A 22,761-nucleotide genomic window follows, 5' to 3' on the forward strand; every position below is an offset into this window, starting at 1 on the left:
TCAGAGCCCACCTGTCAATCTGCGCCTCTAATTGTTCACGGGGACGGCTTTCATTTAAACGCCCCCCCCCCTGTCGCCCCGCGCACACGGTTGCGGCGGAGAGGAGGGGGAGCGGGGACGCGAGGTGCGTGTCCCGTTCGCGGACACGCGTGAAGCCGATTTAGAAGCTCCAATTGGGGGGGGGGGGAAGTGAATGAGAGGTGCCGCGTAAAGTTGTTGCGCGTGAAATGTGCATCAACAGCAGCGGCCGTCGAATTTCCGCAGGCACTTCAGCGTGGCGCAAGACGACGCTGCCGGGGTTTTCACGGCAACTAGAAGCCCTTTATTAATAAAACGCACATTGATTCCACACAGTGAATGAACTGTTTATTATGCAACAGTGGAAACGCCGCTAACAAAAATAACTATAAGCCCAGAGTGGGATTTGCGAACTGTGCAAACTTCACGCAAAACGTCTAAAACCCGCACAGTCAGGATTCAAACTCCGAGCATTAAAGTGTGAGGAGCAGAGCTCCGCCGTCTCAGGCGGCCTCTGCTGTGCAGCTCGGCTTTTCCTCTGCCCCAAAGTTCGCACAAATGTGGATATTTCGGTGACCTCTTTAATGGGACAAAAGATGCCGCAGATCGATTCGTTACACCTTTTTAGTGAGGCTTCTGGTGAAGGGGAGGGGCTCTGAATCCACAAGAGGCTCCATTAATAGCCTACACTCCATCCTAACTATTATCCACCATAAAGTGTTTATAAAGGGCACACAACTAGGCTAATGTTATCTTAAATGAAGACGGCGTGATATATCCGTTTAACGCACAACCCGCCCAGCGAGATAAGAGACGGGAAAGTTTTTTATTGTTATTATCGAGCACCAGAACCGCGGTGATAATCACAACATAATTCTCGTGGCTCGGTTCACGCTGGACGCGCACTTCCTCCGTCTCCAAACAGCCAGCGGACTCCGGGGCGTCATTGGCCCCGCTGCAGCAGCTCCGGGCGACGGGACGAGGTCTGGGCTGGATCCTTTACCTGCAGCCGGATTACAAACTTTCCGCACACCAGCGGCTCAGACCCAGTTTATCCACATCTGGTGAGTGTGTGAATTTAGCCCGATCCAATTTCACGTGTTCGCAGATTTTGAAAAAGGCGCAACCCGGGCGTCTCCTCGCCGCCACGCGCGCCGCCAGAGCTCCCCCGGAACCCGCTAGTCTGCGCCGAGGAGACGCCCGAGGTCGCTGATTAGGTGGTAAAAGGAACAGCAAGTACCGCCCCAGCATCTGTCTGTCCCCGTCTGTCAGAGCGGCCCGCGCGCTGATTGATGGAGCCGACTTACGTCACTAACATTTCCATCCTGAACTTCGCGGACGCGCCGTCTCTCACGCGCTGCCGCTCCTCGCGGGGAGCAGCGCGTGAGCAGCGGCAGCCTCGGTTTGAGCAGGGCTGTATTTTAACGGGATTTTAAAAACGCGTAACTTTTACTGTGAAGACGTTGACGCGTGTGTTTTCTCATAAATAATCAGGTAGAATTAGTAAATCCAATAATGTAGACTGTTCATACAGGAAGCTATTGTTAAATGACTCACAAAACATAAATCTGAGGTTAGTTGGAAATATTTAAGTAATTCAGAAACAGGCTGTAAACAATAAACCCACAATATACCAACATGGATGATAGAAACTAAATGTCTGGTTATTTATTTGAACAGTCGTGGTTTTAAAATTGTCAAAATAAAACAATAGGAACTACAGTATATGAAGTAGTACCTGCAGTATTTTGTATTTTCTGTGCTTTCTGACTGAACAAAGCTTTTGTGGCTCTGGAGGCTTTTGGAGAGAGAGCAGCCGTGCAGGATCTGATCCTAGGCCAGCAGGGGGGGGGCATGTGGTTAAAGAGGCAGGGGCAGCAGCTGCAGCTGCTCTGAGCCTCAGCAGCAGTCACTGGGAGAGCGTCCGTGCTCCCGTCCTCCGTTCACAACGCCGCTCTCCTTCTGAGCAGTACTTTGCATGTACTTGTACTGTGACCCAATGGCCGCTGCAGGTGCATTTGTGGCCTCCGTGCCGCTTAAACACACCATCGTCTGTTTGCCTTTTACTGTGCTACAGGAGCATTTCCGTTAAATTACACAGTCGCGACGCAGGAAGCGATTTAAACTCCGAGGTCCGATGGGAAACGTGCCGAGGCCAGAGGAGTTTGTGGAGATTCACACAGTTCTATGTGAAACCTAGGATCCAGTAGGTGCCGGTCGCTCCATGCACCGTGAACAGGGACACATTGTGTGAGCAGCCACTGACACATCTGGATGCTGTGACCCAAATATCTTGTTACACTTTTTAAACTACCTATGATGCAACCGCCCGTGTCCAAGTCCTGCGTGTGACAAAAAGCCGAACACACAAACAATTGTCGACCCCCCCCCCCACACAACTTGTACACACGCAGCCCCTCTGCACACACCGCGGCGCAGTGACAGCGTGATGACATGTCGTCGTGTTTCTTCCTCCTCTGCGTGAAGATAGTCCCTCAGAGCGGGTGAAAACAGCCATGTAACCGTCATGTATATGTACATATATTATTCTCTGCTTTCTTTTGTCCCCCCCACAGTGTTGACGTGGCCATTTAAATAGACGCTGTTTAATAAGATCCACTGGATCATGCGGCGAAGGAGCCCAGCAGGTTGTCAAATCAGGTGAGAGATCCATAATCCAGATAATGTGCAAATCATGAGGCGCTTATTTACATGTAAATAACAAACATTTAAATCATTTCGTGTTGTTTACACTAGAATTAAAATATTAGGATGTTTATGCCACATGCAAAAATTTGTGATTAGCTTAATTTGTGTCAGCATTCAGAATGTTTGTCAATTTGAATTTGCCAGTTTTCCCATGAACTCCTGGAAGTACACTCACCCGAGCTTTACAGAGAATTCATTCATCTCTGGCCTGTGTGCAAAACAACTTTCCAGGAAATCGCTTGCAAAATGCTCTATTCTATTTTGCACTTTATATAAATGAAATTCAAGTCGTACCTTGACATCTGTCGTGTTACACTATTTAAGGATTAAATCCTTAAACAAGTCATGATGTGCTGTAACAAAAGTTATAACATATAAACGATATAAAATCATCCCACGGTTAAATTCCCTTCATTTATTTTGACGCCGTAAATACATTTTATAAACTTTTTAAGTCAACAAAGTACACAGATTAATATTTAATACTTATTAATATGAAAATCCAGATATTAATAAATAATTCAAATTAATTTATAAATGTATCCATAAATAATTAAGAGTGTTGCACATTTTTGCCTGCATCCAAGCACCTTTACAGCCATAAAGGTCTGATCCCAACAGACGCTGGTTCACACCACAACGTCATCATCAGGGTCTGAGGCGTCTTATTTCTGAGCGATAACGCTCTTGACAAGTCTCTTCTTCTCTACTTTTTAATGTTGCTCGTACAAAGATCTGCCAAAGCGCTGGACTTCTAAACTTCTCGGTGCACTAAAATAGAGTGTAATCTTTTTTTTTCTCTCCTCGTGTCATTCAAATAAGTTAGCATTTGGAATGATGAAGGCTCACAGCTTATGATAATGCCTCTCCTCATAATCTTCAGTAATCTTCAATCAATGATGGGTCCTATCAGATTCCAGACAATCATTGACAGGCTGAATATAAGAATATATAATAAAAAAATTAATAAAGAAGAGGCTCTAACTTTGACATGAGCTATATCTTCACATCTATCAGATAAGACTGCATAATTAAAATGCCAAGTGCGAGTATAGGGAGAGAGAGAGGTTTGATATTTTATAGAGATTTACTTTTGAACGACTTCTTCCATGTGCAGACTTTAAAAACGATATGTTGCTGTGGTTCTGACAATGCAATTAAAGGTTTGTAATCCCCACCTGAGCTTTTTTCCTTTTTTTTTTGACTTTGTCAGCGTGGACGAAGGCTGTGATGAAATGCTGTGCAGCGGTGACAGATGCACGTTTATTAAAGCATCCGATCCTCGCGGGGATTCGGGGTGTTATTTCGCAGCCGCTGCTTATTTACTGTACGTGAACTGTGACACAATTGTTCAGCAGAATATAATACGGGCTGCCGCTTTTTTTCCGCCCTCCTCAAAATCTGTTTTTCTTTAAAACATGAGCTTCATTACACGGCACCAGGGGCAAAACTTTATCTGTGCTTAGAGACAAACAGTGTGACAGAGAGATTTCCTGCTTTCCTGGAACAACCTTGCTAAGAATCCGTACCAACGCGGCTGAATTAAGTGACATATTTCACGTTTCAAAATACCAGCCTCTCTGACATGCACACTCCTTCCCTCTCCTCCTCCCTTGCCTTTTGTTTTCTTTGACACATGCACTCCAATTAGCATTTTTCAGCCATTAAGGAGGAAGGAGAAGCAGCCAAATGTTTGTCTCGCCGAGCTGGTACAAGACTTTGAGCGCCCAGTGGGGAAAAAAATACATAAAATAAATAAATAAAATAAAAACCATTCAGACAGATTCAATATTATCCTCAATGTTAACATTCTCTTCTTCACATAACAATTACCAAACGCTTTGTCTGGAAAAACGATGTGACAGTGCAGCAACTTGTATCTATAAGAGCAGTTGTCACTCTGCATTTGGGGCAATTAGAATGATTAAAATGAGTTTTTATGAGGGAACACGAGCAATGAGGATTATTTTCCACCTCGCTGACATCCTGTAATCTGTTTTCATTTGCTAAATCTTTCCATTCTTGGAATATTTTTGCCTCGCACTGTGTGATTGCTCAACGCGGGACTCTTCCTGTGAGCTTTACACAACAGCCTCCTGGGAGTAACACGCGAAACCGCATCAGTTTAGTTCGTCAGTGGAGAGGGAAAAGGAAGAAGTTGCCTTTTTTTCACCATCAGTCCTCGTGTGTGTCAAATTAGAGCATCCTAATCTTCTTCTTTACTCTAATTTAAATCTGTGAATCTCAAATTACCCAGATCTCTCGCCGCGGGCGTCGACTGTAAAGAAATCTGTCACTGCTGCGGTTGTGCTGTACATTAATGGAAGAAAATGCTCTTAAAAAGGTGCTTTTTGACATTAAAATGACTTGTGTGCACAGCGCCCCTCGATCCATGCAGTTTGAGGCATATATTTATGAATAGGAACCTTTAATTAGGGCTTGTGTTTCCTCCCTAGTCACATTGAGGGATGGTCCTCGCCGACATTCATTAATGATAATCACCAAGAGCGATGGCATAGCTACAGGCCAAGTCTCGGGGGACTCGACACTTGAAAAGAAGCATTAAATTACACAGAGGGACTCTTTAATTGCAAAAAGGAAAATATATAGCCATCATTGTTAAATATGATCTTTTGTAAGGCTTTTAGTGGTTCAGGGATTTGTCTCTGGGTTTCTTATCCTCACACACTTTTAAATGAATCTAGAGCCTAGTCTGCAAAAATATGGCTTCAAGGAGATTTTGAGATTTTGTTTGTGGACACTCCTGGTTTTCTTTTTGGCGTCTTACTCTAGATGTGCACTCACTCTTTAAGAAAACTGCACAACTTAACACAAGTGTAATATAATGAAGGCGTGCACAACATCTGTCGTCTGTCCTAAACACATCACACACATCATTATGCTCCAGGTTCATTGGCTCAACACCGGCTATTTAGGAAAATACACAACTTCATTTAAAAAAAAATATTAGATCACTTTTCTTGGCGCTGTCTGGAAAGAAACTTTCTTAGCTTTTGTAACATGATTGTTCCGATCAACACATTCTGCTTTAAGTGAAATAACAAATACAAACGCTGGTTTAAACTGGGTTTGTTTACTGTTGTAGCTATTTTTTAACCATCATTTAACTTGTAGTTTTCATTTATAATATATGTTGCATAAATTATATTTACTATTTCTTTTCGCTTTATACGATTCTGATCTCAAACTTATGTGGAAAATCCCCAAACACACCGGCACAAACGCGAGTCTACACGGATTCATGCTCCTACACACCAAACCCGTGACCTAATTGCTCAGTCTCACTCAACTAATTAATCACAGCTGACTTAACATGGTGACAAGGTTAGCTAGGTGACATTCTCCAAAAATCTGTCTTTCAGCCTCCTCTCTTCATTCCCCTTCTTTTTCTTTCTCTTCCTCTTTTCCAAATGATCTTGTTTCACCCTCATCTTGTTTCTGTTCTGCCTTTACTGGTCTCTGTGTGTTTTCTCTCGTTCCCTTCTGTCATTCCGAGTCCCCATCCTCACTTCATTTCCCATCTTTTCTCCATCAGTTAATGTCTCGCTTGAATCCGAACGGAGACCATAACTTGGCCCACATCTATTTTTACCTGTTATGTGAGGGCGGGGGCTTCGCAGAGGTGAGAGTGGGCATGCTGGGAAAGGAGGAGGGTTAGAGGCGGGGTCACAATGCTCCATTAATCAAAAAGAATGACACTCATGTTGTCCCTGACAACCATCCTGCCACCCGTACGTCTGTTCCCCTCCTCCTCCATCCCACTCAGACAGGGCAACTTTAGTGATGGGGAGGGTGAAGCGAGAGCGAAGTGTGTGTGTGTGTGTGTGTGTGTGTGTGTGTGTGTGTGCGTGCGTGCGTGCGTGTAGGGGGTGAGCAAACTTTATTAATCAAGCATCTGAGATTAATTGTTATGAAGTGTCACCCATAAATTCTCCATTTGGATTTAATAATCTTGGAGGTAGACTTAACAACCTCTGTCGTGATTTGAGTTTTATTGAAGGGACTGCAGAGGAAGAGAGAGAGGGAGGAGAGGGAGCGATTCAGTGACACAAATAGCTTCTCGGCGGACAGTCCCTCTCTGTATGACAGTTATGAAATACAATTATCAGCGAGATCTGCTTAAGAATTCATCAACTGCACCCCGGCCTTGCAAGGAGGGAGAGGAAAAAAAAGTCGTACATACAAAGCAAGTCTTAACTGATCAGACTCTTCCTCCCCACAGCCCTTAAACTACCGTTTCAATGTTTGTCTCCAACACGTCGCCAATGCAAAACTAAGGTACAGACTTTGCTTTGAAGCTGCTCCGCGAATTATACGAAAGCATAAATCATGAGGCAATCAGGAAATATGGCAAACGACACCGCACATGCAAATCACGGCGATAGTGAGTAGTTTGTTTGAAATACATCAGCCGTTGGTCTGCATCGGGGTCAGTAATCGCAGTTAATCTCTCCGAGCAGCGAAGATATACCGGCAGGGGATTGTACAACAGCCTGTCAGCTCTCAAACGCACCACAATCATAAAATGCAATGATTTCAATCAGCTGTCGTCTAATTGCAGTCGTATCTTTTGAAACCAACGAAGAACGGCCACTATGTAGGTTGACAGTACGCATAAAATTTGCATAGCTTTGCATATTGCGCTGCCATTAATGTTAGTTTTATTGGAGGCTTGGGTATTCCTGCCCCCCCGTACCTTGTCATTGTCTTAAAGGAACAAGGACAAAGCTGTCCTGATGATCGCTACAGAAACGAGTCGACTCAACTATCATTAAGATGCGTGAACAAAATCGAGCTAATTCCCACATCAAAGAGCAGAGTTCTTCCCAGAGTTGTTTCCATCTCGGCACATTATTTTTTTCTGATCCAGAAAACTATTTCCTAAGAAAGGTAATCTGTCCAGTGAGGACGGGTTGACAAAAGACACATCTGAGAGCTGGGAAACGAGTCTGTCTTTGTTCGGAATAATAATGGAAAGTCTTTAAGTGACAATTTTTGGGAGACGCTGCGGGAGCTTGTTAAACATGTGCTTCTAACTACACGCTCCCTGGTGCCAGATATCATCCTGATCAATGGCGCCCCAGCGCTGAGAAACTACACTAGCTGGGGCCGCGGTAAATGTTTGAGCTCTCGGCGCCGCTCGGCCCGATCCCTCACTGCCATCAGCCCACCGGAGTCCCAGCCCGTCCAGCGCCGCCCGTCCAGCGCCGCGGCCCACGCAGCTGTCTGCTGCCGTTGTGCGACTCCTGGACCGCTCCTTCCTGTTCACACGCTCTGCGGTGCCGGGTCGGAGGCGCTGGAGAACGGGACTAGACCACAGGCGCCCCCCTCCGTGTGTTTACACGCGCTGTGATAATATGATTAAGACCAGAGGACAGCTATGTAAATTACTACGACTGTCATGTTCAGTCCTAACCAAGTTATATACGAGTTAAGGCCTCGGAGAACATGAAACACGATTAACAGCTCAATTACTTCTCAATCTTTTAGGCTCCGTTGTGTGATGCACACATCTGAAACTGTATGTCTAATTACCTTGAATTGCCTGATTAATGGATCAGATGCCTTCACCTGTTCTATGTACAGCTTTACATAAAAAAGTCCAGATTTAGCAAAGAGAGATTTTATGCTGATGTAAGATATAATAACAAGATAATAAGTTGAACAGCTGATTTCTGTACTACTTCCACACAAAACACCCACTACTCATAGCAAAGGGTATTTATAGTATTATGTAGGAAACAAATGTTCTTTTCAGTCAGCTGAGCCTGCAAATCAGACGTTTCTTTAACATGTGACATTTTATAGGTTACACACACACACACACACACACACACACACACACACACACACACACACACACACACACACACACACACACACACACACACACACACACACACACACACACACACACACACACACACACACACACACACACACACACGCGCGTCTGCCCCTGTGGTCAAGGACGCCCGTATCAGTGGACGCCGGGGTAGTTCCCATCCATCAGACCGCTATAGGTAATGGAATCAACCGGTGACAATGATCATCAGCACTGCAAACAATGGCCCATAAACATCCCGTGACAAGTGGTCAAACGGCGGCGATGCGGGGCGAGGCGGGGCGGGGCGGGGGAAGGGCCGCGCTCCGAGACCCAGTGAGTCAGACGGAGCGGCTGCGGTGATGTGAAGCGATGCTGCGGACAGAAATGGACCTCCCTGGGGACGACGCGAGGCATCACACACCACCTCCGTGGGTCGGGATCAAACAGGCAAAGTTTGCCTCTCAGTGCTCCCCTTTTTGTTCCTCTTTTATTTGAATCCTAGATTGGTTTTATCAGATCACAGGCGGCTTGGAGAACGTGGTTCTGGTTTTTAATGAAAATCCTCCTTCAATATCGCACGTCGCAAACATTCCTGTCAAAACCGTCTGAGGAATGTGGCAAAATGTGGCTGATCATTGTTTCCATTTTCTCCCAGTGAGCCATGACTAAAACCCAATTAGAGAGAAGCTGAAACCAGAAACTACATTCTTTCCCTCATATTAACTTTTTATTGTGAGGAGTTGTTGCTTTTGTCAAGCCGGGTGTTTCGTCACTCTGTTCTTTTTTTTTTTTTTTTTTTACCAGCGGGTTTCTCCCTCTGTCTCACGCACACGCACCAGTTTAATTAACAAGCATTTGTCTCGGCTTTCCCTCTTTTCCTCTGTTTATCCAAACGTCGGGAATGACACTGGCCAATTAGCGCGATGAAACAGTTCAGCCAGTTCTAGGACTTGGAGCCACGGAAGCCGAGCGGGATCTTTGCTGTTATATCAAGGTGTGAGGAGAAGGTCCAGCGTGTTTGCTAATATTTTGTTTATATTGTAACTTATTACATGAAAATATTATTTATTTAATGTCTTTCTAGCAAAAAAATGGTAATGATGACGCAGCTTTATTTTGTGTTTTAGTGGCAGACTAAATTGACCTTAACATTGGCTCCCTCTTCAAAAGCCCAGAAACCCAGAGCAACAGCTGGATAATGGGCCCCGCAGTGATTTACTAATTCAGGATTCAAATTAATAATTGGCAAAGCTTTAGCTGAAGTGCACTTCTAAGTAGTCTTTGTCACTCGTTTGTAATTTCAGAAAAAAAGCCAAAGAGCCGCTGAGACGATATCATTAACAGTCTCTCCAAATTGAAACAGTCATCAAGTGTGTCTTTAAATGTCTCCGGAAGCTTTTTGTCGAGTGCAAATGACATCTCGCTCATTTTGCTGGTGGCTACATGACTGATGTGTTGAATAAGACAGTCCATTTTGACGCGTTTGAAGGCTGCGGGTTTTGAAGTATATGATTCTGAAGTGCCAGCATATGCTTAGCGAGATAAGTAATATGACACACAGACATCACAGCCTGCAAATCTTTCGTCTGGCTGCGCTGAGTGTCCGCGTCGGGCGCCTTTTCAAGAACACTTTACAACTGTCACAACTGACTGTCAGCGCGCAAGTGACACGCACAAACCAGCTCATTTTGAACACAGATTAGGACAGCTGTCAGATAAAAAAATATTCATTCATCCGGACTAAAAATACTGTTAATTTAATCACAGGCGCTTAAAACATTCATTTGCTGTTCAGGAATCAGACGAATCCTTCCTTTTAGCGTCACTTTGCTCATTACAGTAATAAAATTAAGGAGCGGAGTGTGATTTGAAGCGGCTGCTGCTGACGGTTGTCCCTCGCTTTCGCCTCAATGACCCACCTAAACACACACACCAATACGAGGGTATGGCTGCACCTGCGTTGACACACACACACACACGCGCGCACACGCACACACCAGCCGGGGGGGTCAGGGCTGCAAACGAAGTCGCTGACATTGTGGCACTTCTTTGGCACTGTTGTGCAGGTGTCGTCTGCGCACAGGCCTCTGAATAAGTGGATCTGAAATGATTTACCTAGGGTATCTGCCACCTGAGCACAGACACACACACACACACACACACACACACACACACACACACACACACACACACACACACACACACACACACTGAGCTGCCTCCCATTGTGTGGTACTGGGGTTTATCAGTGGGGGGTCTCATCAAACACGCTTCACTCTCATCTTTGTGACGTGTCGATTTACGCCCATTTGTTTTCAGACGCGGCAGAAAGCACGGCCGAGGCGACGCCGACAGCGACCCGTTCTCCGACCTCGGTTTGCGCGGCGACGTCTGCACCGTCATCAGCAGAAATATCAGCTAATGCAGCTTAACAACAAGAGACGCCTGTAGAGCGGCGAACGGAGCGAGTGGCTCAGGGCGAGACATCAGATCACAGCGGCTGTTGTCACCTACAATCCCTGAGCAGAGAACGGCTCTCCCTTTTTCTGTGAAACAGTTGCAGTGGATGTGGGTTAATAAAGACACTGTGTGAACATACTCTGTGTGTGTGTGTGCACGTGTGTGTGTACTGTCTCTGTTCAGTTACTGTAGCAGCAAAACACAAACTAGGAAACATTATTATACACATAACGAACAACAACAGCAAAGACGCAGGATTTGGGGGCAGAACGTGGTTAGATCTAAATAAAGTCAAACATCTGTTATTATTTTTTAACCGGATTATTTGTAGGCTATTCGCAAATGTGACCATGACAACGTGAAAGTAGATTCATTATGCTGGAAGCTATTTCATGATTCCAGTATGAAAGATGCAATGTGTCAAACAGCAGCTCCACTGAAATGCAGATTCCTGCATTAATGAAACTTCATTTTCATTTGTCTTTGAATATTTGAACACGCTCCCCTCCACTGACAAGTTTGCCATCATAAAAAAACAAAGATGTGGAAAATTTAGCAAATAATTCATAACCTAATGAAATGAAAGTGAAACATTCTTACTGCTTGATGCAGGTGAGCAGACGGTTAAGCGGTGCTGACGGGAGACGTGTCCTCGGCAGATGGGCAGAAAGTTGACGCTGGTGCAAAAGGAGAAAAACAACAAAGTCAAGAGGTGAAAAACACCGGCATCGGAGAGACACATCATCATCCCACCCCGATGACACTCTGTAGGGCTTGACCTTACCAGGCTGCTGGGTTGTCAGAGTGGCCTAATCAAGTAGGAGGAAGGGCTGCCAGACCTGCCCTGGTCGGAGAACATGCACGGCCCTGACTTCATCAGTCCAGCTGATGCTCGTGTGTAAAATGTGGCCATTTCACCTTTACTCCAGCCTCAGCGCAGGTTGTTTTCCACACAGGCGGCGCAGAGGAGATATAGGTCAAATAGGAGAGGCAGGCACCAGATGTGTTGAGTGCTCTGGATAAATATACAAACAAAATGAATGGGAATATTAATAAGCTCGTCTTTAAATGTTTAGTAACAATATGGAAGTAAAACAAAAAATAACAGTGATTCACAGACTGTCCTCCATCAGATGACTGGAGCAGGAACAGCACAGACCATGTTATTAATAAATGCGACAGGATGCTTTGAAGTCCATCATCTTTTATCCCACGCCTTCGGTTGCCTTGAAATATCAGCTGTGTTGAAGGCGGCTTTTATTGGAAGACAGTTGAACATATATGACTTTGGTTCCCATGTAATTCTATGAATTATCCCAGTGTCTGAGACGCGTGTACTCCTGTGCCGTACAGTCGTCATCACACCACCGCAGTCCACAAAGCTAATTTAAAGGTGGTGACTAAAATCATTACAGCCATATTAAAAAATATTATTGACCTTTCTCTGGGCGTACGAGTGGACATCAAACCCAAAGTCTCTCTCATGCAGCGTGTTGTTAACATTCGCTGGTCTTAATAAATTATCTCTGTCACATTATAAAAAAAATTAAGCCCAACTCTAGAATTTTATGAGCCTGTAAAGGTGAAGGCCATGCATATTAAGTTTTTCATGCACCGTGAACTTTGGAGGTATGCTACAATAGGTTACATAATTAATTTCTGCAGAGATCCCAGAGCCATATATTTTATACATTCCCCTTAATAACGGGGGATAGTTTCTTGGTGATGAACAGCGTTAAAGCCCGAGAATCTCCAATGTCATCCTGCAGCTTGGTTCAAAGATCAAATTTACGTCTCCTGTCCGGAGATGCTTGAAATGAGCAGATACAAAGATAAGGCAGATAAACTATGACAAATGGGAATATTTGGGAACATTACAAGAAAAGAATGCAGCTGTACGTCAATATATCAGCAGAGGAGCCGCTTCTGTCAATGGTTCTGAAGAAAACAAGGTTGTAAATATAGTTTTCAGGACAGGAAGTGTTATTTCAGAAGTTAAATTATTTCCCTTACTCTACACAACATGACAGCCTTCCAGTGAATAGAACACAAACTGAATGCGAAGGCCAGTGTGATGGTATGCGGCGCATAAAGCCGACACATTACACTTGGTCCTACTGTACAAATCTGTCCGCGCACTTTAATCTATTTCTATTCAGAGGAAAAACGCAGCCGAGCGGCGGCGGAGATGCTTATTTGCTCCGAGGCCTCATCACATTGTGATTGTTTACTGAATGTAATCATCTGCTTTACTGATGGAGTAAATGTAAACCTGAGTGACACCCTGCATGTGCACAGGAATGTGAAATCATTCTTGCTCCATTTATTGTAATAACTGGCTCCCGGGGCACTTTTAGTTTAACATCCTCCACTCACTTTATCACAAAGATGCTTCTACACGTAGAACGTTATCGGCTGCAAAACAAACAACCTTTTAAAGCTCATAACTATTTGACTAATACAGAAAATTAACATCTGAACATCTCAAGCTATTTAGGTTAATATAACATTTTATTGTACATACTAGATTGCAAATTTATAAAATTATACAGAATTCAGAGGATCTTAAAGATGAAGCTGCCTCTAATTATCAGTATCAGGTAAGAAGCCTTCTTGAATTCAGCTCAATGAACCGGGAATTCTCACTAACAAATATTAAACTATTTACACCCAGACTCCATTCATCACTAGTGCACACATGCATTTAGAAACAGACCCAGTGAAATCCCACTCCACTGTGAGCTCCACAGCTGCCGTCGCCCACTTTAACCATTTGTGCACCTCACCAACAGACCAAAGGCTGTTCTCAGAACAGTGGCACCCTGTTGTGAATTTCATTTAAATCACAGTGTGGCGTTCACGGTAATTTGATAAGCTAGGTGTCCGTAACTCTCTCTCCCCTCCTCTCGTTCTGTTCTGAACAGCAGAGCAAAGTTCAAACTCGGAGTAATTACTTCTTTTTGCTTACTGCAGAATCGTGCCGTGCCGTGTTTGCATCAATACATATTCTTTGCCAGGTAGTTGCTGTGTGTTGTATGTTAGAACCACTGGACTCGTGAGCCTCAGTCTGGTAAGAGGTGAAAAACAACTGTGTCAGTATAGCAGCAAAACACAATCCAGAATAAAACTGATTTATGTATTGCTTTTTTAACTTTTAGAAGTTAAACAATCAAAATACTGACACATGGATTATAAACAGTCACAATCAGAGGAAAACAATGCTCTCATTAATGAGAAGTGATCCCTCAGTCTGCAATAATACAACATTACCAGCACCAAGGAGACAAAAGTAGTACTTGTCCTCCTCCAACAGAGGTTTGAAGTTTTACTGCAGTCGAACACTTCAAGTCTCCGTCCACTATTATCACACAACACTGGAAACAGGTAAAGCTGCAATATAGAATCAGCGGCGACAGCTGAATGACGCTGAGACGAGCAGCCAGCGCTTCTGTGCACTTGACCCCTTCCCAGCCCGCGCCGGCCGACACCAATATTGCCCGCTGTTGCCACTCAACGCGTGACAGCTGAATGGACACAGAGGGGAAGTTTGGTTCTGTTTCTCGCTCCTCCTGATCTGCCTCTTACAAAAAAAAACAAAAAAAAAAAACACAACAAGCAAATCCAATCCACTCGAGGGGGGGACGACACGCAACAATAGCATCCACCAATAGCACTGTCAAATAACGGCATCTCTCTCGGATGTTAAAAGCTTTAAGAGCTGAGGCCTCTGTGACATTCATAGCCTCTGGATGTCAAAGATGGTTGAAGACTTGAGAGCAGGCCCTGTTTTAAAAATACTGTGTGTGTGTGTGTAGGTGTGTGTGCACATCTCAGAGCAGCAAAAGTGACATTTGAGGGGCACTTTACAGAAGCCAGCGGTTGCTAGGGATCTTCTGTATCACCTAAAGAGCCTTTGTCAGTCATTGGAAAGCTGTCACCTTTTGGGGGGCCGATACGGTAGGGGGAGCGGCTGACAGGTAGGAATTAATGAGAGGTGTATGACAGCAGACCTCGGTGCTCTTGTGTATGTGTGTGTGTGTCTCGTCGTGTGTGTGCGAGGTCCTTTGTCTCAAGAGGATGAACCACCGTCTTTGTCATCCTGATGCAGGCGGAGTAGGAAAAGCCATGTTCGACAGAGACAAAAAGGAGGAAAATCCTTCGCACCTTGGGCGAATGAGGCCTTTTCGGGTTTTGTTTGTTAGCGTTTCCCCCGTTTGTTGATACGATGACGCCGTCCGGTTGGACGAGCCACGCTGACGCGCCGTCCTCATAACAACGCACCCGCACACGGATTCGACAGTTGAGCGAGCAATCGCACAACACGCCTTCACCTATGTTCACCTCTGCCCCCGGCTACATGAGAACACGAGTACGGATCCGAGCAGAACAATCGAAGAGGCTCCTCGAACACGCTGCCAAATTACATTCTCCTTTACCACCGTGTGACTGTGTTGTCTGTGTCACCGTCTTTGTGTGTGTGTGTGCGTGCAGGCTGATGTAATAATCGGTGTTCGCCTCCACATTACACAGTTCTCCATCGCAGTAAATGAGTTCTGTCAATGTTTCTGCATCTCAATTACACATTGAAAATAATAGGCAGCGGCGGACGGGGGAGGAGGAGGAGAGGAGCAGATGAGCGGCTGTAAGTGGAACGGCCGTCACCTTCACAAATCAATACGTGATCAACAAAAATGTGGCCACTTCGTTATGAAGCGAGTGACAACATGTGGAAAGCTGCTGTTTTGAGCTACAGAAGGTACAAAACTCATTTAAAGCAGCCGGAGAAGAACAACATCATTAAATAGGTGAACACAGAACTAAGATAAAATATTATAAAGCCTGAGAGTTAGCTTAGCTAGCCTATTGCTAAGCTAACTAGCATTAACAAGCTAACACCCCCACTACAATCGTTTCAAACCCTAATTAGGTGTGTTTGTACTTTCACATTCTCTCTAAAAGCTGCAACACAATCTGGCCTTGCTCCTGCATTTAGCTACACAATCAGACAAACGCAAACAGGTACAACTTAAACACAACCTTCATCTGAACACAATGAAAACCGCCGGCATTTAAAAATATTTAAACCTTCTCCCGTCTGAACCATGTCTGAGCCGGGTTCTAATTGGCCCGCTAACAGGCCCGACTGAGCAGACGCCGCTGTAGGAACAGCACATTCATCTGAACTCTAAGATTCCTGACAAAAGCAGAGGGCGAGCGTCAATGCACAGATTGAGAGACGCGTTCTCTCCGCAGCCGAACCCGCGGGCCTCGGAGCGAGGCTCAAGGACGAGGCGGCTGCGATTCCGCGCGAGTCAGTGAATTCTGATAGCAAGATGCTGATTTAAATAACGGACTCTCTAAGGATCTGACATAAAACTGAAAAAGAAGAAAGAGACGGAGAGAAAGTGGGGAGGAAAAAAAGCAGCTTTCACCGACTGAGTTTATCAGCTTGGCACCTGCTACTGGAACATTCTTGATGAACCAAAGGTTGTCTTCATTAAGCGCATTAATATTCATGACGCATGGTAATTTTGACACAGAAAAGGTCTTGGTAACCTTTTCGCATGTGAGGAAATTTTTTTACTTCTCAAGGAAATTACAGTCCGGCAATGACTTAATTAATGCTGGCTTTCTTGGCCACGGTTTGAGGGCCTGTCAGTTTGGTGCAGCGCTGGCTGTCAGGCACGCCGAGGGCTCGGGGAGAGAAGGATTGAAGGAGAGGAGGAGACGAGAGAGGAGAGGAGGAAAATGGAGCAGACGGATGAAGCCGGCGCACACACAACACGGTAATGGCTTCGCCTTTAATCTTGTTTTCCTCCTGCTCTTTCATTCTCATCTTATTGTGCCCTTCTGACCTTTGGAGGCTTCTGGACCACTTGATTTATGAGAAAACCTAGTTGACCCAAATACATTTGAAACACTTCATACACGTGATCTTTGTGTAAGTGAGATTAAACACGTTTCATATAGTGAAGCGTAGCCTTGTGCTACGAGATTAATCCATCACTGTTGATTATACATCTAATTAAAAGCAACCGTGCAGGACTCGCGCGCCTCCTCACCGTTGTGACGGACGCGACTCGCGAATCGAACCCCCGGTCGAACCGTCGAACGCTCGGCGTCGTCACAATATACACGTTCGTTTTCTCTCCTTTAGCCACCGGGCGAGCAACATGCATGGACACACACACACACACACACACACACACACACACACACACACACACACACACACACACACACACACACACACACACACACACACACACACACACAAACTAGTTTCCAATATGGTGAATCATGGCGTGTCCCACTCTAACATCGGGCAGTAAAAAATGTGAACATAAGGTAGCATTTCCTTTATCATGTCCCATAAAAATAGCAATTTGCCCAAGCCCTTGTAGCACAATATGGAAGGCGGTGTGTTTGGCTGATAATGTTGAGATGACAGATCGTTCCATACAGGGAGGTTTCTCTCTGCTGTCTGCCTGCCCCGTGCAATTTATTGCACAGGAAGACGAAAAGAGAGAGAGACAGAGAAGAAGGAGGGAGTCGCTGGAAATGAGGGAGGAGGGAGGTGCGAGGGAGCGACAATGAGGGACGATGAGCCGGGGTCAGGGATGCTGTGGAGGCTAACGCCACCCAAACGGACCCTGAGCAGAGGAACGCCTCAGAGGCATCAATAAAACCTCAACACACGCACATTAAGGACGCAATTCTAATTAGTCTGCGTCCGTTTCTGTCGTCGTCGCAACTTATCAGGTCCTCCGGTTACGTGACACGAACGCATTGTCACTCTGCAAATATTTCACTCATCGCTTAATAAAATAATCTATTTCAAACAAATGCCTATGGGCTCCGGTGCGCTGCTCTGGATGTGACAGCCTGAATATGTAAATGTGCCTGAGTCAGATCCCGAGACTGATAAAGAAGCTGTGTGAATGTTTGCGCGGGTTACGCCGAGGATGTGTGTGTGTGTGTGTGTGTGTGTGTGTGTGCGTGCGTCTTTCCTGCCGTGCTTTGTTGCTTTGATCACGCCCGCTCAGCTCATCGCTCGCTGCGGAACCCGCCTCGAGGAGCACGAGCGCGTGTAAACAACTATGTCCCTGATTCGCGTCCACACCGGCAGCTGTGGGTCAACGCACACCTACATCTGCACAAAACGCCCAGATACGCGTTACACACCCTGCACAGGCCCCTCACGCACAGCCGCATCCGTGGCCGCGCTTTAAGGTAACGCTCGTCTCTGATTGGCTGGAAGGGGTCCAGTGAAACACGAGGCGAGCCGTCGACTCAACGCTGTTCTAAGTCACAGCAGAGGAGCATAAAAAAACACTGTAAAACACGTGTTCCTCCATCACAATGTTAAGGTTCGGGTCTTAAACCTTTGGGCCACAGCTAAGAATGAATGACATTTAAACAGTGCAGAACTCCCTGCTCTCAGAGCCAATGACAACATGCACCTGCTCGTCATTTATCAGGACGCCCCATCGAGCATTATTACAGTACATATTGCAGCAATGGGTGTTATTTTCTTACTACAAGCTACAGAGACTCCTTTATGGTGCAAAGCCACAGCCTCAGTGCCCTCGAACGCATCGTTTACAGAATGCAAACACACAATGTTGGCGCACAGATCCACTACATTAGTCTCAGAGTCACTTGTCTGGAGTGACAAATGCCTCAGAATGACACGTGCGGTATCTGCCTTTGTGTAAGACGCCAGCCTTCATGTGCTCCCCCGCTCCGCCTTGTATCTGTCTGCCATTAGGCAGATAGTTGCCGGTCTCATCTGTATCGCGTCTTCCCACTGTCCCCACAGGAGCGCCACACAGTTGCTTGCTTAAGGATTCAGGAGCCACAGCCCCATCCCACTCACCGATCCCATGGATCAAACTGACACTTGGTCAGCATCAGCACATTATGAACTATGGCCACCTGCCACCACAGACACATTGTTCCCTCTGGAGTAATGTGAGGAATATAGAGGGGACTGGCAAACTGGGCCTGCTGACAGCTTATTCTCTCTCTTATCTGCTCCGTGGTGTGTGCTTGTGAAAAGTGGACGGTGGGACTGCATTGAGATGCACGGCTGTGCATGAGCCTAGAGGTCTGAGTTACCTTTGCTGCATCCTGACCTTTGTGCAGCAGGTTCAGAGCCCAGTGCGCCTGTGCTGCTCCTCTACTGCACCGGAATCCAAAGTGAATCCTTCTTTTCGGGCATTTAAACGTTAAGCCCACGTGTGAGCTGGTCTAGATTCAGCATTTCAGCCTGCATCTGCATCTGGCTGGCCCCAATCGTTCACGCAGCCCAACGCGAGGCAAAGCAGCGCCCCAAGTAACAGATTGTAGCGCCGCTGCACCTTCCAACCTCTCTCGGAACACGCTTCCTTTGGATTTTCATCATAATGACGCAATTTCTCATAAATGCGATTAAAAAAAAAAATAATAAAAATGACCTCATTTCCAAAGATGAATCGGACCAACGCAGATACAGTACAATCAATTTCTTTTATTTCCTATCTTTCAAATGAAAAAAGCGCACACACCTACGCTGAGCCCCTCCCCTGCTGAAAACAGGCTCCTCTGAGCTGGACTCTCCACGGCGCCGCTTTGGGAAGTCTCAACCCGGATCCCATTGACACCCTTCATGTCTGACCAGGTGGCAGCCGTCCACTGAATAATGAAACAGGTGATTAAAGTGACTGATGTCCGGCCATCTATTCTAGCAGGTCTTCTCTTTAATGCCGCCATTAGGCTCATGTGTCCAAACTTAGCTCATCAAATGGCCTCATTTATGGTGAACTGGCAGTGGGCAGTATATTGAGCCATGATTGAGGAGCACTTTACATCATTCACATTTCGATTTACACTTGCCGATTATCCTGAGTGACACTGACAACACGTGCTCAGACAGTGGACGACGGCGAGGAGCATGTATAAATTCCTTAAAACAGCTCATACGAGTACTTCCAGTACCAGCCCAGATCAAATTATCAATATCTTAAAGTGCAATACAACTGCAATGATGCGATGTTACAGTGATGTTGAACCCCATATTAAATTAGATCCCACATGTTTCTTCTTCTGGGGCTCCCGCGTGGCCTGCGCTCGCTGCCACACAGCCGCATTACTGTCACCTGGATGTCAGCGCTGTCCGTCACACGCCTGCTAAGTGGTGGGGGGACCCCGGCGTGTCACTAACGCTCGCGCATTACAGGCGGCTAAACGTCCTAATGGCCCCGTTAATGCGCTGGCATTAAGCGGGGTTGACCACACGCACACAGGCTCACGCATCCGGCCGCCGCAGCACAGGTGCAAAGGAAGGCACTCGAACAGTAAGTGGGATGCAGCATTCCCACTGATCGCTCCGTTTAGAGGGATAAATACGTAAGGTTAATATTCAAATATTAAAGTCACAACTGAATGAATTGTAAAATGGGTCAATATGAAGATAATTCTGACAGTAAGTCCTCCTACAGCTCTGTAGGAGTGGCACTGATCTTAAACAAGTTTTGGTTTTAATTTGTTTCTTTGTGTTTTTTTTCCCGTCGGTGCTCGAGTTTTGAGTCCTGACAAAAATACTGGATCACAATATGAATGAATTCTGTGCGCAGTGGCTTCACTCCCTCTACTACAGTAAGTTAGATGTGTGGACGAGGACGCGGCACAGCTCAGCCGCGGTCAGATCGCCTGGTTAAGGGGAGATGAAGAGAGCGTTCCTGGCAGGTTCTGCTAATCACAACTTGACGGGTGTGTATTTTGTAACAAGGTTCTACCTACGGCATTCTCTCCGTGGGACGCTGTAGACTCTTTGGGAAAGACGGTAGCACTGATGCAAGGCTTTGAAGGCAGCAATTAGCGCTCCTGGTGGTCCACACTGCTGTTTTTTTCTCCTTTTACCTTCCTCATTCTTTTCTATAACTTCCCCCTGGGAATAACTGTTAAGGGATACAATTAATTTTTTGACACAAAAATGAAAGTGTTAATTCACCTGTAATAATTAGAGCTATTCTTACCTCATGTTGATGAATGTAAAAATGCAGTGTTTATTTATTAATTAATTTCCGCCCTGCCGTCAGAATGAGAGCTCACTTAATTGTGTGATCTCAACTTAAGAGGGAAATCTCAAAGGAAATAGATTATAGACCTGCCCGGCAGTAATGAAACATTGTCAAAAATGTTCAGAAAAGTTACAGCATCCTCACTTTGATGTTTCTTTTTTAAAACACGTCTGAAGGACTTTGATGGTTGGGCTCGTGCTGAAGGAGCATCATGGATTTAGTGCTGTCTGAAGAGCAGCCTCAACATGTTAAGCGCTTCACCATCAACATTAAAATGATTTACATATTTGAAACATGTAGTTTAAATTGGCACCAGGCACTCTGATGTACCAGTACATGTAAAGACGTTTGTTTGTCTGTTCTATAAGTTTACATTTTATTTCTAGTCCTCCTGAAAAAACACAAAATATTTTACATTACATTAGTTACAGCAGACTAGAAACATAAATTGACCATGTGCTACAATTTTCTTTTAGTAGCCTTGACCATTTGTCCAACCTTTATGGTTATCACTTCCTGTTGCCCCTTCACAATAAGGTGAGGGATAAATCAGGAGCGCGTTAGGAGTTAAACAGAGAAGGAGTTGTAATTCGGGGTCTCCTGTTTAAGCCTGACAGCCAAGCACATTAAGACTTTAAAGCTCACACAAGCGGAGGGAGCGCCGGAGTCACCAGGTTCCAGCAGTTGGTCACGGGCGTGAAGGCATCGCAGACGTGAATGTGAAGTGCGCTGCGCTAAGGGGGCACGGGACATAAATCTCCACTCATCAGCTCACATCTCTGTGTCCTCTTGATACATCACCATATTCACTTAGAGAAAACACGACTGAAATGCACGTGCGATACATCACGTGCGGCGCTGCGGCTCCGCCCATCAGCCTCAACCGAAGCGCGGCCTTAAAACACTTTTGACTCAGTCAAGACAATCACTGTCCAGCCTGGCCCGTCCCGCTCCATCTTGCCTGGGAGACGCATAACGGCAGCCATCTTAAATCACGTCTCGCCGGCGCACATCTAATGACTACTGAGCCCCTGCATATTTCAACATTAATTCATTAGAGGCGGGGACTGGGGGGGAGGGGGGGGGGGGGGGGGGGTTGGCGGCAGTAGGGAGAATCCTCAGCGCACTCTGATTAAGGCCGTTATGTTTTATAGAAGCCATTTTTCAATGCCTTCTCTGACAGCACTTGAGGTTATTAAATTGCAGGCTTCAAGGAAAGAGTGAGAGAGGGAGAGGGGACGCGGGAGAGAGAGGGAGAGCGATCATGGGAGGAGGAAAAGGAGGAAAGACAGATGGAGGCTGGAGAGAGAGAGAGAGAACGATTAACAATAGCGAGGAGACAGGTTGCCAAGTCTCCTTTGGCTGCTGATAAAGTGAACTTCTTGTGATTTGTTTGTGCATTACCTGTGGTTTCTGGGGTTATCTATATCTGGCTGATATATGAGATATATAAATATGTGCTGTACTGTACATTTAATGCAGCCGCTTCCTCTCTGCCAGTTGTGATACAGAGATTGAGCGGAGATAAGACGGAGGACAAGAACGCGTGTCCTCGGCTCCGAGTGACCTTGAATCAGAACTCTCGCAGAGAAGCCACGTATTGTACGTGAAGTTTAGTTTTCTCTGGACTCGACAACTCGTTAACATTTGAAGCATCTGAAG

General features: G+C 45.7%; 1 protein-coding gene and 1 long non-coding RNA gene across 2 annotated transcripts in view; one reads left to right on the top strand and one right to left on the bottom strand.

Moving 5' to 3' along the window:
* LOC114865447 (teashirt homolog 1-like) overlaps positions 1-11,777 on the bottom strand; it is a 34,719-nt gene extending 22,942 nt beyond the window's left edge. Inside the window, exon 1 of the mRNA XM_029166585.2 lies at positions 11,636-11,777. Within this exon, the coding sequence (XP_029022418.2) occupies positions 11,636-11,777 (142 nt within the window). The remainder of the gene's footprint in view (positions 1-11,635) is intronic.
* Positions 166-11,173, top strand: LOC114865449 (uncharacterized). The gene is made up of 3 exons (XR_003787522.3): positions 166-1,082; positions 2,595-2,679; positions 10,895-11,173. It is a non-coding gene; the product is annotated as an uncharacterized LOC114865449 (long non-coding RNA).
* Positions 11,778-22,761: the final 10,984 nt, after the last annotated feature.

This window comes from Betta splendens, chromosome 11 (genome assembly GCF_900634795.4).
Source record: "Betta splendens chromosome 11, fBetSpl5.4, whole genome shotgun sequence".
In the NCBI taxonomy this organism is placed as follows: domain Eukaryota; kingdom Metazoa; phylum Chordata; class Actinopteri; order Anabantiformes; family Osphronemidae; genus Betta; species Betta splendens.